General features: G+C 48.0%; 1 protein-coding gene across 2 annotated transcripts; it reads right to left on the reverse strand.

Annotated features, from left to right (window-relative positions):
* Positions 1-580: 580 nt before the first annotated feature.
* On the reverse strand, positions 581-14,381 carry DYRK2 (dual specificity tyrosine phosphorylation regulated kinase 2). 2 transcript variants are annotated; one of them, XM_045873017.3, is made up of 3 exons: positions 13,925-14,380; positions 13,162-13,310; positions 581-6,145 (listed from the first exon to the last, which is right to left on the reverse strand). In XM_045873017.3, the coding sequence occupies exons 1-3, from the start codon at positions 13,971-13,973 to the stop codon at positions 4,538-4,540; spliced, it is 1,806 nt and encodes a 601-aa protein (XP_045728973.1). In that variant the 5' UTR covers positions 13,974-14,380; the 3' UTR covers positions 581-4,537. The 2 variants fall into 2 exon arrangements, with proteins under 2 accessions (XP_045728973.1, XP_045728974.1); XM_045873018.3 differs by lacking the exon at positions 13,162-13,310 and having other exon boundaries at positions 13,925-14,381.
* Between the last annotated feature and the right edge of the window lie 662 nt (positions 14,382-15,043).

Raw genomic sequence — 15,043 nt, forward strand, 5'->3', positions numbered from 1 at the left:
ACTTGGTATTAACTGAACTTGATAAATCATGAGCTAAGTGCAGTTTACAGGCCCTATTTTCTGGTCCAGCCATGGCAGAAAGAGACACGAAAACCCCAAAAAACATGAACCATAGAGACCACCAAGTACAAGAACTGCAAAGGCATAAGCATTAAGAAGCATATGGGGGAGGTGGTGAGAGCACATATGGATCATTTGCCAGAACCTGGGCACAGAAAAGAATAGACTGGTGGGGAATAATTTAGACTCTGCTCCCACAGCTTCTCACCTTGAAGGTTAAAAAAAAGAAAGATTTGACATTCCAGCAGGATATAGAACATGGCCGCAGAGTCCGTATAAAGGACAAGTAACAGAAATATTACAGGGTAAGGAATAGGGTATCCTGAGAAAAGCAGGGGGTGCCTACTAAAACGTTAGTCTTTCTTACTTGGAACTTGCACATTTATACTGAGCTAATAAAAATAAATAAATAAATTGTAGCTGACAATGTTTGCCTTCTAAACTCTCTCCAGGCTACCAGACCAGGAATATCACCAGAAGGAGATCAGGAGTTAAATTATAGTTAGAAAAGGGGAGAAAATTAAGGTAGGACATTAAATTTTTATTCTGAAATTATCTCTGGCCACGACAATAAAATGTAACAAATATTCACTGAACAGTCTTACTCCTGTCTTCAGCTGTACAATACATACAGTATCATAGAACTGGCCACTAGGATTAAAATCCACCAGAACATATTTCATGTTAAGTGGCGACAGCAGCATCTCACAGAAATGTTTACATACATATATACACAGTCCACATTCAACCATTTTCACATATTTTCAGTACACACAGTTGCAGCATATTACAGTCACGTGTCTAAGTTGTTGCTCGATAAAAACCCAAGCCACTGCCTAGACATAACTGTAGCAGTTGAGCTGAGTATAATTACAATTAATTTTATATATGTCCATAGCAGAGAGATGTACAAGCCCCTAAGAAATAGAGTTGACAAATACTTTTTTTTTTTAAATGCTACCACAGCATTATGTTGGGCGATATTAAAACCTTTACCAACCAAATCAGTTTTTTTTTTTTTTAAAGTCTTCTGCTTACCAGAAATATTCTTGATGAAAAAAATTACAAAAATGAATGCTCTCTTTAAAATAATTCACACCTTTAAGATTCCAATATGGCCCAATGCTACTGATGCCTGAAGTGTTGCCTAACCTCCTGATGGAGTCCTTGAACACGACTCCCAACCACGCATTAAGTTTAAAAGTGGCTTAAGTGCCTTGCACCCAAATTGTAAAAATCCCTGGCCATCCGTACTAGAGCCAGGCACATAGAAAAGGAATGCACTTTGGTTCATACCAAATGCCCTGGGATTAATCACACTATAAAATTAAATGGTTTGAGGTAAATTTTTACAAATACAGTTGATTTTTGTCTAGTGTTAGCATAACAAAAAAATATCATTTAAAAAATCAGTCTGATGTTAAAAGATACAACAAAGACCATCTTTAACCCCTTAAACATAGGCATTTCCCGTGTAACTAACCGGTGGTTACCTTTCTCACTGCCTGATGATGAGTCACGCCTTATGGTTTCTACTAAGGCCTGTAAGTAACTAGATATTTAAGACAGATATATCTCTGCAGAGGTGGGTTCCATCCTCACCACCTGGTATTCAAGAGTTAAAGAGGCCAAAAAATGCATGCCCTACAACATGGCATTCGGAACAAAAGGCACATTGTTAACACTAAGGGCACAACTTCTCCTCTACGGTTGATCTGCACTGTCCAGCATCACCGTGCTGTTCCACTGTAGTACAAGGCCCTGACGTGGTCATGCGCACTGTGGAGGTACGAGGAACGGAGATGAGACTGCAACCAAAGACAAGACACCGTGCTAGTCTGAAATCTGAAAACAGCTCAGACATCCCTAGACAATGGTAACCTGTGAGACCAAGGACTGTTTCCAAGCCAACTCCGAGTAGCCTATTAGAGCCCTTCATTTAAGATCACAGAGATGCAACATTTTTTTTTTTTCTTTTTTGGACATCGTAATTAAGCTAGAATTTTTTTCAAAGCAGCCCTGTCACTAAACACTGAACATGGTGGCTCTTGTGAATGAAGTAAATTTCACTGTATTTGGGGTGTGGGGGTGCATAGTGCTGCACTTATAGTTTGGCTTAAAAGTTTCCGGTTACATTTGTGAATATAGTCACAAATGCACTATTGGCATCTTAAGAACCAGTTTTATGTGGTGGGGTAAAGACAAGCAGTATTAGTCCATCTACAAATTTTCACATGTACTTTAAAGGGATGTTTCTTCTATTAATGGCAGGCTCAGGTTCATGTAAACCTAAATGTGAAGATGAGGATGGGTATGGAAGAGGAGTCTTGCAAGGGAAAAACAGCCTTTATGTTTTTATTTTACTGACCTCAGGAAGCGAACCATCATTCAGAGGCTTATGGTTTTACAAAGCCCACCATACCAAGTCTTACACTTGTTATGCCTTTAAGCCAGAATTTCAATAATAAATACACAATCTTTAAATTCTATAAGCCACTGATTGGGGGTATTGTCACATATGAGCATCCTTTAAAAAGCAACTTACGACCATATTATTGCACTTCCACAGATGACACAGAAATGTATACGATATGCTAAAGAATTTGACTAGGGGAAAGAAGCTCTCATTTCTAAATACAGAAGTACAAATTAAATTATCAATGACACCCTTAAACAGTAAAGCAAATAACAACATCACTATCTTATTAATAAGCTAAACGTATTACTGCGTTTTTTGGCAAATATCTGTAATATTTCCTGAGCGTTTTTCTCCATCAACAACTGACAAAGCCTCAAGTTAAGTGTTTTGTTCCAAAAACTAATTTTTTTCTTTTTTTTCCTTTCTAAGTAAGAGAAACTGTAGGACTAATATTTAAAGAACTTAACCGGAAACTTTCTTGGCCTCGCCGGGGACCATGCTTTAAGTACTTGTAAATCAATTTACAGGCAATACAATAATATCTGTGCATATAAAAGAGTATTTATCCTAATTTATACTACCCAAAACCTATTACCCAAACAGGCAAAAATCTTTCTATATTAAATTGCACATACTAAAAAATTTCTTCCACGTGCCTTGAAATTGATAAATACCACTGCTCATACATTAGTGATAAAATACTGAATTTTTCACTTTGAAAATAATTATTATTCGGAGACGAAAATATTCTTTTACCTAACTCTCAGTTACTTTCCCAGGTAAAGTGTCATTCCCACAAAAACAATCAGTGCAATCCAAAAGGAAGACAGAGGAATGCAATTTGTGATTTTTCTAATGATGCAAATAAGTCAAACCATTTAACTGGAGATTGAGCTTCTCCTCCTTTAAATTTGTTGTTAAAATTGGACTCATTGAACAGTCACAATGCCTTCTGTTCAGCAAGAGGATTTTCAACCTTCTTTCTTTTTAAAGAAAGAGTTGATGCTTTCCCAGGCTAAGAGAACCTTACAGTGGCACCTGAAAAGTGTGAACTCACTCTAATTTGCTAAACCTTCTCTGGAACTATGGAAATCCCCACCTTAAGTAGCTAGGCTGCTGTTCTTTTTTTAAACTGGGATATGAAACAATAGTCATAATCACAGCTGAAATGTCTCTCTTCTGTATTAACAGTCTGGGATATATATTTGAAGGAAGGGAAAAAAAAAAACCCTGAATGCAAGCAACAGATGTGTGGTAAAAGAGGAACAGAGAGGAGGAAAGCAAAGAGGAGGAACAGTTCATGGAATACATTTCTATATTTAGGTGCAAAACCAAGTCCATGATCTGAGGCTTCTTTACAAAACAGCTTGCTGATCATATTAGAGAATTTGAAGGAACACACACGTTTCCATTTATCCACCCAGGTGTGCTTGGGCAGCTTTTAGAAAGTCAGAATGCCAAGCGGGCATTTAAAACCTTGGGAAGGTCGTGTCTGTTTGACCACTGGTTTAGGGGAAAAAAAATCTCTTAAGGTGCAGTTCTTCTTAGAGTATCATTGTCGTCCTGACCCTTCTCCCACCCTCACTACCACCCACGTGACTTATGGGAAATGGAGGCGGGACCTGCTACACCTGTGCGTGAAACCTGGAGCATGGAGGGAGGAGGGGGCCCTGCGGGGGCAGTCACCTCGGGGAGAATATACTATGAACCACAGAAACAGTGAATGTCTTTGACACCAATCTGTAAATGCGCAGCAGTCACGAAGTAATCAATGGCCTGCCACTGATGTTTATTACTCTGCCACACTAGATAACAGTAAGGCTCATCATACTTTTAGAACACAAAGACAGTTTCAGGAAGTATAAAAACTTAAAGCGTTGTCCCCATGTATTTTATAAAAACAAAATGAACAACTTTCTTACATTAAAATAAGTGCTGCAAAGATACAAATGAGTTGAGTTATTGAGCAAATAAAAACAGGTCTGAGCGACTCCTTTTCAACGCGGTAAGGCTCAGCAGTGTCGTATCTTTCAGATTCCCAGCATCAGGGGACTCGGCTCAGCTAACGAGTTTTGGCAACACTGTCCTCTGCTGAATATTCCCATTGGCATCCGTCATCTGTGCCAAATTGGTCCTCAGTTTGGAAGCTGAGCTGGAAGGTGGAGGTAACTTGGAGATGGATGTGATAGCACCAGCGCTCTCGGTTATCCTCTTCGCGGACGTCTTCTCCCCCGTTGGAGGCTTCGGCAGCCGCCTCCTCAGCCAGGGATGCCGTAAGGCCTGGCCAGGGGTCATGCGAACCGCAGGATCCCATTCTAAACACTGTTTTAAGAAGTCCAGGAAAAGGGGATCGTCACACCCCTTCAGTGCGTTCCCCCACTCCCTGCTCTCGGGTGGGCCCCTCAGTTTCCCCCGCCGGGAACGGCCTCCGTTGAGAACCACAGAGCCGTCTGACAGAGTCGTGACCGTGCAGTAACGGGGATAACCCTTGGAGCTCACAAAATTTTTGGCTCGTTTGGATGCATCCAGCAGTTTCTGGGAGGGCATGCCCAAGAGTTCAATCATACAAGCCAGCTGGTCCCCTTCATCTTCCCCAGGCAAGAGGGGGTAACCAGTCAGGAGCTCTGCTAAAATGCAGCCCAGGCTCCACATGTCGATGGGCATGCCGTATCTGGCGCCAAGGATCACTTCCGGAGCCCGGTAAAAACGGGACTGAATGTATGTGTAGACACGCTGATGCTCGTAACAACTGGAGCCGAAATCGATCACTTTAATACCGCTTCTACCCTGCTGCTTTAATAGAATGTTCTCGGGCTTAAGGTCACAGTGAATGATTCTGTTCTTGTGCAAAGCATCCAAGCACTGCAGAATCGAGTGGGCAAACTTGCGAACCAAAGGCAGGCTGAAGCCCTGGAACTTATTCTTCTTGATGAGCTCGTACAGGTTCATGCTCAGCAGCTCGAACGTCATGCAGATGTGATTCCGAAAGGTGAAGTTCTCCAGCATGTGGATGACGTTCATGGTGTTGTCCTTGTCCTGCTTCCGCAGGTGCTCCAGGATTCGGATCTCCTCCGCCGCCTGCCGGTGGAACCGCTTCTCATTCCGCACCATCTTCAGGGCCACGTGCTGGTGGACTTTGTGGTCGTAGGCCTTGACCACCTGCCCGAAGCTTCCCTTCCCGATGACCTTGAGGACCTCGTACCTGTAAGCCACGTGATCGTGGGGCACCTGCACGTAGGATCCCTGGTCGTCATCATAGCCCCCGTTGTTGGGCCCGCCCGTCATGCCCTGGCGCTTCTTTGCATTTGGACCCAAGAAATAGATTTCGGGGTAGCTGAAAATCTCATGGTGCTCGAAGGTGGTTAGTTTTTGCACGTATTGCTTCATTGCTTGTTCAGGGGTCAGGGGGGTGGCTTTCGCCTTCCCCAGGCCTTCCATAGATTTCAGAGACGTGGAGCTGCCCTGCCGTCTGTGGATGCTCTCCAGCTGCCGCTCGGGCACCACCGGCAAGCCCGCCTTCCCCACCGTGGTGAGCCCATTGGGTTGTGTCGTAAGCACTGTCCGCTTGTTACTGTTATCCTCGAACAGCTGCTGAACCTGGATCTGTCCGTGGCCGTGGCTGCCGACGTGTAAGTGATCATTCATTGTGTGCTTACTGCCGCCAATCTGGAAGGCAGAAAGCAACCGTGAGTAGGATGCAAGAGGTCAGTCTGTTCACACGGGGTATTTTCCAAGTCAGCCCCCAGCCCACCTTTACAAAATCCGATCTGTCTGAATGTACCGGCAGTCAGTTGCACTACATGGAAAGAGCTGTACCCCCGGGAGGGGCCTCATGAGAACCCAGACGGGGAGAGTGGATAGGCTGCTGACAGCCTTTGAGAAAACCAAGGGAAAAGACAAGTGGACTTGGCAAGGCTACGAAACTTGGGATCCTGAAAAACAAGGACCCCAGGAGTGCTACACCTGACAGACCAGCAGCTTGCTGCACATATCCAGGCTCTTGGGAGCAGGTTCCCTGTGGAGGCTGAGAGCGTCTGTTTTGTTCACTGGCCTCTCCCTAACATTCAGCACAGGGTCTGGCACCCCCCAGGCGTTCCCCTCAGCCCAAACCTAATATAAAATGAAACAGGACACAGAGAAAGCGCGAGCATGGAGTCTCTGCGCTGGCTCTACCCCCTCCAGATCATAACCCCTTTCACACTTCACTCAGTAGCTTCCTCGTTACCAGGAGGGCAGGGACCACGTCTGTCCTGTCCACTACTCTCTCAAAGTTTAGCTAGCTCTGTTGCAAAAACACTAGCATCTTCATTCTCAGTCTTCTCTACCACTTGGAAAACTGACTACACCTAGGAAAACGTATGAACCACTGGCAAATAAAAAATGTGCACTTTTAGGCTTGAGAGATTCCCATGTAGATATGCACTGTAGCATCCTGTAAACCCCTAATCTATTTTTAAAAACGTCTGGGCTTCATTGACTCTGATGACCATTTAAGGCCATTTAGCGCAACAAACCAACCACCACACAGTCTGGGGCCTTCCTTTGGTCAATGGCTCAGCTCTCTTCACAGTGTATTTCCGTGGGCTGCTGGGATACTCAGCTTTCCAACAAGGACTACAGAGTAGCGACTTCTATTTCAGGCACACAGGCCATCCCTGAACACTGCCGTCTAAACAAAGCTGACCGTGCAAGCCAAGGGGCCCCCAGCCTTCTACTGAGAAACTGCTTGGGATTTCTTTCAAGTATTATTATTGCAAAGACGTGAGGGAGGGCAGAGCACTAGCAGCTAGGATCTCCTCTCAGGAGTTCTTGCCGGCCTCAGGCAACCACCCACAAGTCTTAATGCATCCTGCTTGGTGATTTCTATATAAAATCTTAACCATCAGTTCCTCATTCACAACCCAGCTCATTCACTCAACCAGTACGATGAGCTAAGTTCTCTGCCTTGCAGGAGCTTATTACAACCAATTAGTGCAACGCTCTGCTGTAGTTTTTCTGTGAGATCTTTCTGAATCCTACCTTTCCGGCTTTATATACTACCCAAAGAGTAGAAGCAGTCTGTATATGTCACATGGCAAGTTAGGAAGTGGTTGGAACCACCTGGATACCAAAATGAAATTTCAAGTCCTTCTTAGTGGCAGACCAAGACCTTCATATTTTCTTTAACTGACATGTCACCTGCACAGCGATTATGTGAGGAGTGAGTTTTCTCCCTGCTTGCTTCTAAAACAAAGTAGAATATGGTACAGTCCCTGGGCCTGTCCGAAGTGTGATTTCATTGACTGAGGGATTTTACTTCTCAGACCAATTCTGTGAAGACTTCTAGTCAAACCCTTTTATTAAAGTCATAGATGATAGCTCATGCTAGGTGAACTTTTGTCAGGGTAGCTGGACAGGTTATTTTATCCCCATTCGATGCCAAAAGCAGAACGGTCCATAAAAATGAATCAGGAAGTCCATGAGTATATATAAAAGTAGTACTGGCTTGTCCAACTGCTTTTGTTCCCAGGCCCACACTCTGCACCCCTCCATCCCCACTGTGGTCTTTCAAGCGCCAGGAAATAAAAGGACCTGAAATTCAAAAGCTAGCTCTTCTAGAGAACCATTCTCTTCAGGGCGGGAAGGAGGGATTCAGAAGAAAAACCTACATTACCAGTGCACGTGCCACAAAAAGCCTGAGGCTTCACTAGGGACAAAATTAACCTTGGGGCTTCAGCAACTCCTAAAAAGATAGCAAAGCAAAACTTTCTGAGCATCAGAAATTCACTTCAGTTTTTGCAACAGCCATTTCATGTTGGGTGCAATTAAAAATATAACCCACAAGTTTAGTGGCTAGCACCAGAGAGAGCTTGACAATTAACTGGTTCACCTCCTATCCCTCCAAACTCCTTCTCTGGGTCTTCTCAGCTGCCTCAACTATTTGTTCACCTACTCTTGGGTGGGTTTGGGGGTCCTCCAGGGTTCAAGCCTCAACTCTCCTGGCTTCTCAACTCCCATAATTCTCCCCGGTTGATCCTGACCACAGCCAGGGCTCCAGCAACACCCAAGGGCTGACGTCTGCCACCTCTAGCTGGGGCCTGCCCAATATACTCTCCTGAGCCCTGGCCCTTGTGTCCAACTACAGACCCATGGCCTTTCCCACAAGCAATTCAAACTGAACTCACGATTTTCCTACCCAAACCATTTCCTCCTCCCACACCCTCAATTTCCAATAAATAAAAAGGCTTCACCTCCACAGTCACTCAAGCTTTACATCTGGAAATCCTTCTCAGCATCTCCCTCACCTTCCGAGTCCCCATTAAGCCTGGTCGTCTCTCTCCATCCTACTCCCTCTCCATTGACTGGGCCTCACTGTCCACTCCTAACATGCTCCCTGGCTTCTCGGTCGAGAATTCCTCAAATCTCTTCTCTCCAAAGTACTTCTAGAGTTGTCACTGAAAACGGTCAATCTGACATTAACCTCACTTTTGCTCAAGGGCCTACAACTGTACTCCATTTCCACAGATAACACAAGAACTGATAGGCAAGGACACCAAGTTCTAAAATGTAGCACATAAATGACCTCAGTCCTTCCTTCCAATGTCATCTAGCACTGTTACAGTTCTGAGAGTAACAAAGCTGAGTTCCCCAAGACCTGTGGAGACACCATGCTCTTTCAAGCTCCTCTGCTTTTCGGTGAAGTCATGTTTCATAGTGGTTACGAGTCGAGGCATTTTCAGTTAGACACACAGGAAATGAATCCCAGCTCTATCACTTACTAAATGTGTGACCTTGGGCGATTTACTTAATCTCTCTGAACCTCAGTATGCTTGGCTGTAAAAAGAAGGCAACAGGGCTTTTCATTAGGGCTATTAGGATTAAATTAGGTAAAATGTATAAAGTGCTTCGTAAAGAAGAGCTATTATCATCATCCTTTCCAAAAGCTGCTTGGAATCTCCTTCCTAACCCCCCAGCCTCCAATGTCCAGTTCAACTCTCACCTCTTCTGTGAAACATCCCCTTTCCTTCCCTGTGCCTTTAGCCCATGGTTAGACCCGACAGACTGTTAAGGCCTATTTCATCTTACTGAAGTGTTTCTGACACCTGATGTACCCACCTGGCTGTGAGCAATTCAAGGGCGGGGTCACCTCTTATCTTTGTTAAGTCCCTATTAACATAAACCCAAACATACAGTAAGCACTCAGGTAGTATCTATTGAACGGAAGAACACATGTTAATAAACCCTTGCTAACTGATACCTCTCCGAGTTCTATTTGGGAACTACCTTTGTACCTTCATAAGAAAACATGAAGTTAATGTCCAGGGAATTGGGAATCGTCCCTGGGGATCCAAGTCACAAGATGTTAGGCGTGCAGTGCATCAGCAGAGACTTAAGGCAAATGACAGCTGGTTAAAAAGGACCCAGAGTAGATGCATCAACTAGACACCTAAAAGCCGTGGGTGGCATCTTAAAAACTCTCCAGATGTTATGGGCATTCAGTTGCGAGGCTGTAGTACGGAAGGCCTTTGATCTCAAACACTGCAGGACTCTGTAATCACGACAAAATTCAGAAGCACATTAACTGATTATAAAAAAAAGGGGGTGGAGGGAGCTCTAGAAGAGTCACACTTTTTCCAGAACACATATGCCAGGCCTACATAATGGTAAGGATATTAAAAACCTCTCACTCAGCCTCTTGAAGTCTCAGAACGTGGCTTATTCCTATTTGCCACAGCCTACCTAGCATGGCTGTCACATTTAAAAATATACACAGAATGAATGTAGTTGTTAGGTATGTACAATGTATGGGTTCAAACAGAAAGACCTACAAAAGCCTTCTCTGCCCATGAAATAGTTTAGTATGAAAAATTATGTAAGAACAATAGTCTATAACCAGTTTGGTAACTTTAATCTCTTCCAATAATAAAGTGGAAAATAGCAGATATTTCACTGTGCTAACATTTTTGAGCATTTTGAAACTTCCCTGAAGTCATCTTAGCAATGCTGTATAGTGTTATGGGAACAGAACTGAGTGCAAAAAGTTTGGATTTTAGCTGCTCCTCAAACACAGACAGCCTGTGTGGCCCTAAGTCGAATTATCTACTTTTTCTTCTTCAAAATATTTCTATTTTTAAAAGGAGAATACTCATTCTTCTTTAATCCCAATTATTTTATAAAGGTAAAATGGTAACTGGAGACTGCTTTAAACATCAGAACAGTTATAGCAGTGATATAATACTAATATTTGGGAATTAAAAAAATAAGTATATTATTATCTCCCATACAACATCAAAAGAAAAAAAACCAGGAATCGAGACAGTTACTGGGTACACTTTTAGGACAAACAGAAAAAAACAAAATGACTAAGTATACAATAATATATCCATGGAGATAGGGAACAAAAGGGCAATGGACTAAATAAATTCCAAAGTTCATAATCTTTATAATCACATATTTACCCATCTACTATTTCATTTACAAGGGAAAATATGGGCAAGCTCCTGTGACAAGATCATTTTCCTCTCCTCAATAGCCCCCCCCATTCTAAAACAGCTCTTCTTAAGTATAAGTGCTGTGGAATTAAAAAAAAAACACACAAAAACCTTATAAACACCTGAAAGACATATGAGAGTATGGATCTGCAAAGGTTCCTGCATTTATTACGAAATGAACAAACTTCCTAGGATTAGCAGTGTCAAACTAGATGTTGAAGCTAGCTCAGGAGGGCCTGGGCTTTTAGCTCCAGCCTTGATATGAATTGGCTGGGGAATCTTAACCAAACCAGTCAACCCGTCTGACTATTTCCTCATCTGTAAAATGAAAGAGTAGAACCAGACAAATGCTGTGGTCTTTTCAAACTCTCTTGTTCTAGGAAATCTGCAATGTTGTACAAATAAAACCAAAACTAAACCACAATCAAAACCTAACTTCACACTTCCCAAACCAAGTCTCTAATGACCAAATAGCATACTGGAATTTTAACTATAATATACCACAACAAAATACAAGCATCCATTCCTGGGGGTCCTGAGAAGGACCCTCACATCTTTTCATTTCTGGTCCACTGCAGGCTGTTCCTCCAGTGGGCACCTTCGGTTTTTTCTAATCTCGTTAGGTACGTCTATTGGAAAAAGGCTCTGATCTAGTAAGGCCCAGTCTTGGGAATCCAGATGCAAACCAAGTACTTTCTTTCCCAGGTCACACCAAGTCATGTGATTGCATCCACACGTGGAAAAAAGTCGATGTGCTATTTTCCAAATTGTCAGAGGATTCCAAACCAAACAAACAAATAAACCGAAACCCCTAAAGCCAACGGCAATTCCTCAACTAAAACGTCGCTATGACAGGAACATTCAACCATAATATAAAGAATCAACCAGCCTAACAGATTCTCTTCCACCATCAACAGTGCAACAGAGATCAGTTAACTTCTGTGTGGTGAATTCCTAGCCCTTAGTCACATGTGGGGGGGTGGGGGGAGGGAGGGAGAGAGAGAGAGAGAGAGAGAGAAGGGAGGGAGAGAGAGAGAATGACTACCTAACAACAAAACGGTTCTCCTGTAAACTTGTGCACATCCGTCCAGGTCCAAGGGGGGGATACCCCACTGCAGCTATCCTCTCACAAATTCTCCAATAAAGGAATTTCCCCACAACACCTGACCCTCAGAGCTGCTTCTCTGTAGACCAGAAATGGCCTTTTCTACAAGAATTCAACTTTCACTAGGCAAATGAAGCCATACTCCTCGCAAGCATCCCTCACGCAGAACCACCTTAGGCCGTTCTTCTGGAGGATCCAACTGGAAATAGGACCTGGGAAACCACCACCTCCTCCAAAAGTGCACACCTCCTCTAAGCAGTCACCTTCCAAGGGCGATCTCTGGGAGCTGAGAAAAGGCACATGCTGCAGTCAAATCCAGCTTGCCAATCTGCAGCCACCAGTCCCACGATGGGCTCTCCCCTCCCTCTCCACCCACTGAGGGACAGCAGCACCTGCCAGGTGCCCTGCCCTTCTCACTTCCAAAGCAAAGGCGCCTCTTTCCTTTTGAATAATAACCAAATGCAGAATCCTATAGGGGTGGCTTGTTGTTTTGACTGCTGCTGTGGCTCTTATTTTTGTTAATGTTAATTACAATTTCTGCTGTGCTCAAACCTGTAGCACTCATAAAACATGCTTCCACACGCGGGGGACAGTTGGCGGTGCTCCCTGCTGGCTGGAGCCAGGCCTGAGAGGCTCTTTGGGGGATCGATTTTCCGGGCAGGACGGCCTGACTGTCCCCTAACACATATCTGTTCTATAAATACCCAGTACCCAACGTGGTGGTGGTGGTTGGGGCGGGGGGGGGTTTGCTGAGGGATGTTTATCCGGTCAGGGAAAGGAGCTCTGGGAAGCAAGGACGGAAAAAAAGAGGGAAAAAAGAAGGAAAGCAGCAAGGAGGAAGTTCCGAGGAAGAGGAGCGCAGGGGTGGGCGGGCTCCGGAGGGGAAGTGAGGGGCCCACGCCACGAATCTTCCTTTGTGGCTGCAGCTTTGGGCTCGCCCAAGTTGCACAGGGTGGCGTCCAAGAGGGGCCACTAGCCAGGGGCGTGGAGACACTGGCACTTCGACCTCTCCGCTCCCGGCGTCAGAACCCCACCGTCCGGGTTATTTATGCCCCGGGCCCCTCCCGCACCCCTTCCCCCCGGCCTCCCGCGGGGCTGGGTCTCACCGTGTGGGCTGCGGCGGCAGCGTTGCTGGCCCGGAGAGGCGGCAGGCCGATCGGGGAGGGCGGGCCGGTCCCCACTCCGCTCCGGGGAGCCCCCGCACCGAGCCCCGGGGAAGCCTGAAGCTGACGAACGGCGCTGTCCCCTCCTCGGCCTGGGAGCCACGCGCGGGAGGAGACAAAAGAGGGTCAGGGGAGAGAAAGTCACCCAGACCCCGTCGCCCCGCCCCACCCCTCTGGGTAGCGAACCCCGCTCTCCCCGGGAGAGAGGCCGGACGGTAAAAACAGGCGTCCGGGGGAGTAAAAGGGCGCCCGGACCCCGGATCCCAGGCGCGCAGCCCCGGGCGGGGCTCCGGCAGCTGCAAAGTTAAGTCCGGCGCCGGCGCGCGAGTTCGCGACCCCGCGGCTGAGCCGGGCTGGGCGGCCCACGTCGCAAGCGGCCACAGGCCGAGAAGAGGATTGGACTGCCGACAAGGGCGCGATGGCCTCGCCAAACCCGGGCGGGGGTGGGGGGTGGGGAAGAGGCCCGGGACGGCCCCCGCCGGCCGGGCCGGAGGGCTCCGCTCGGCGGAGCCCTGGGGCCGGCGTGCAACAATGAGCGGAGCCGAGGCGAGGGCGCGCCGTCCGCTCGGGGGCCCCAGCCGCGGCGCAGACTTTGTTCGAGGTCCCGCAGGCAGCGGGCGCCCGCGCCACGAGGGCTGGACCCGGGCGGCGCGGGGGCCGGCGGGGGCGGGCGCCCGGGGCGGCGTGGCGGCCCGGCCCTCCTTACCGGTCGGGTAGGCGGCGGGAGCGGCGGCCGAAGGTTTCCTGGTTAACATGGCCGCTGGAGAAGAAAATGCATTTCAGGGCTGCTGTCTCCGCCGCCGCCGCCGCCGCCCGTCCTGCTGCTACTTCTCCCGACCGCCGCCGCCTCCCGGTCGCCCCTCTCGCGGGTCTCCGGCGCCTCCTCGCCGCCTCGCGTCAGCTACAGCCAGACACACACAGTCCGCTGCATCCCCGCGGCCCGGGCCCGCCGCCGCGAGTCCCCCGCTCTCCTCCTCGCCGCCGCCGCCGCCGTCCTCCTCTTCCTCGGGCGGCTGCAGCACCCCCCGGCCCGTGCACATGCCTCGCCCTCCCCTGCGCGCCGCTGGCCTCCCCGAGTCCCTCACATAGGGCGCGGGGGAGCGGGCTGCGCCGCCAGGACCGACTCGCTCGGGAGCCTCCTCCCGGGCTCGCGCGTGCGCGCCCCCGCGCACACTCGCACTGGCGCCCGCGCGCGGCGCGGCCCGGGAAGGCAGCTCCGCCCCCGCTCCCCTCCGCCGCGGGTGCAGGCCCCGCCCTCGGACTCCCCAACCCCCACCCCCCAGCCTAGCCACACGCGCTCACGTACACCCCACCCCCACCCCGGCCACCCTCCGGAGTCCCTACCCCACCCAGTCATCTGCATAGCCACCCCTCCACTCCCCGGAAAAGTCGGCAGTCTCCGCTCGGCCTCCGCCTCCCCCTCCGGCCATCTGCACCGCTCCCCTCGGCTCCCCTACTAACGACCTTTTCCCCTCCCCGGCCTCCGGCCCCTGCAGCACCCCTCCTTTCTCCCTACAGCGCAACCTACCACTGCTTCCCTCCACCGAAATCGCTGCAGAGACCCCTCCCCTTCCACGAGGGCCCCCAAACACATGCATTTTCAGCTTTCTGAACCCAATGGCTGCTCACAGACAATACTCTCCCCCGTCTCTGGTCCCAGGGGCTTAACCGGACCCTCTCCCCAGTCTATCATGTAAATAACTTAGTCGTGCGAGGGTCACCTCGGTAAGTCAGGCCCGAAAGAGGGCCGCAGCTTAGCTTGGTGAACCCCGAGCGTGGGCGAAGGAGGGGGCTGCCCTCCCACCTCCACCTCCACCATACACAC

The sequence above is a fragment of the Mirounga angustirostris genome, unplaced genomic scaffold, assembly GCF_029215605.1.
Source record: "Mirounga angustirostris isolate CCGP_5_RB_7025 unplaced genomic scaffold, mMirAng1.0.hap1 SCAF_5, whole genome shotgun sequence".
In the NCBI taxonomy this organism is placed as follows: domain Eukaryota; kingdom Metazoa; phylum Chordata; class Mammalia; order Carnivora; family Phocidae; genus Mirounga; species Mirounga angustirostris.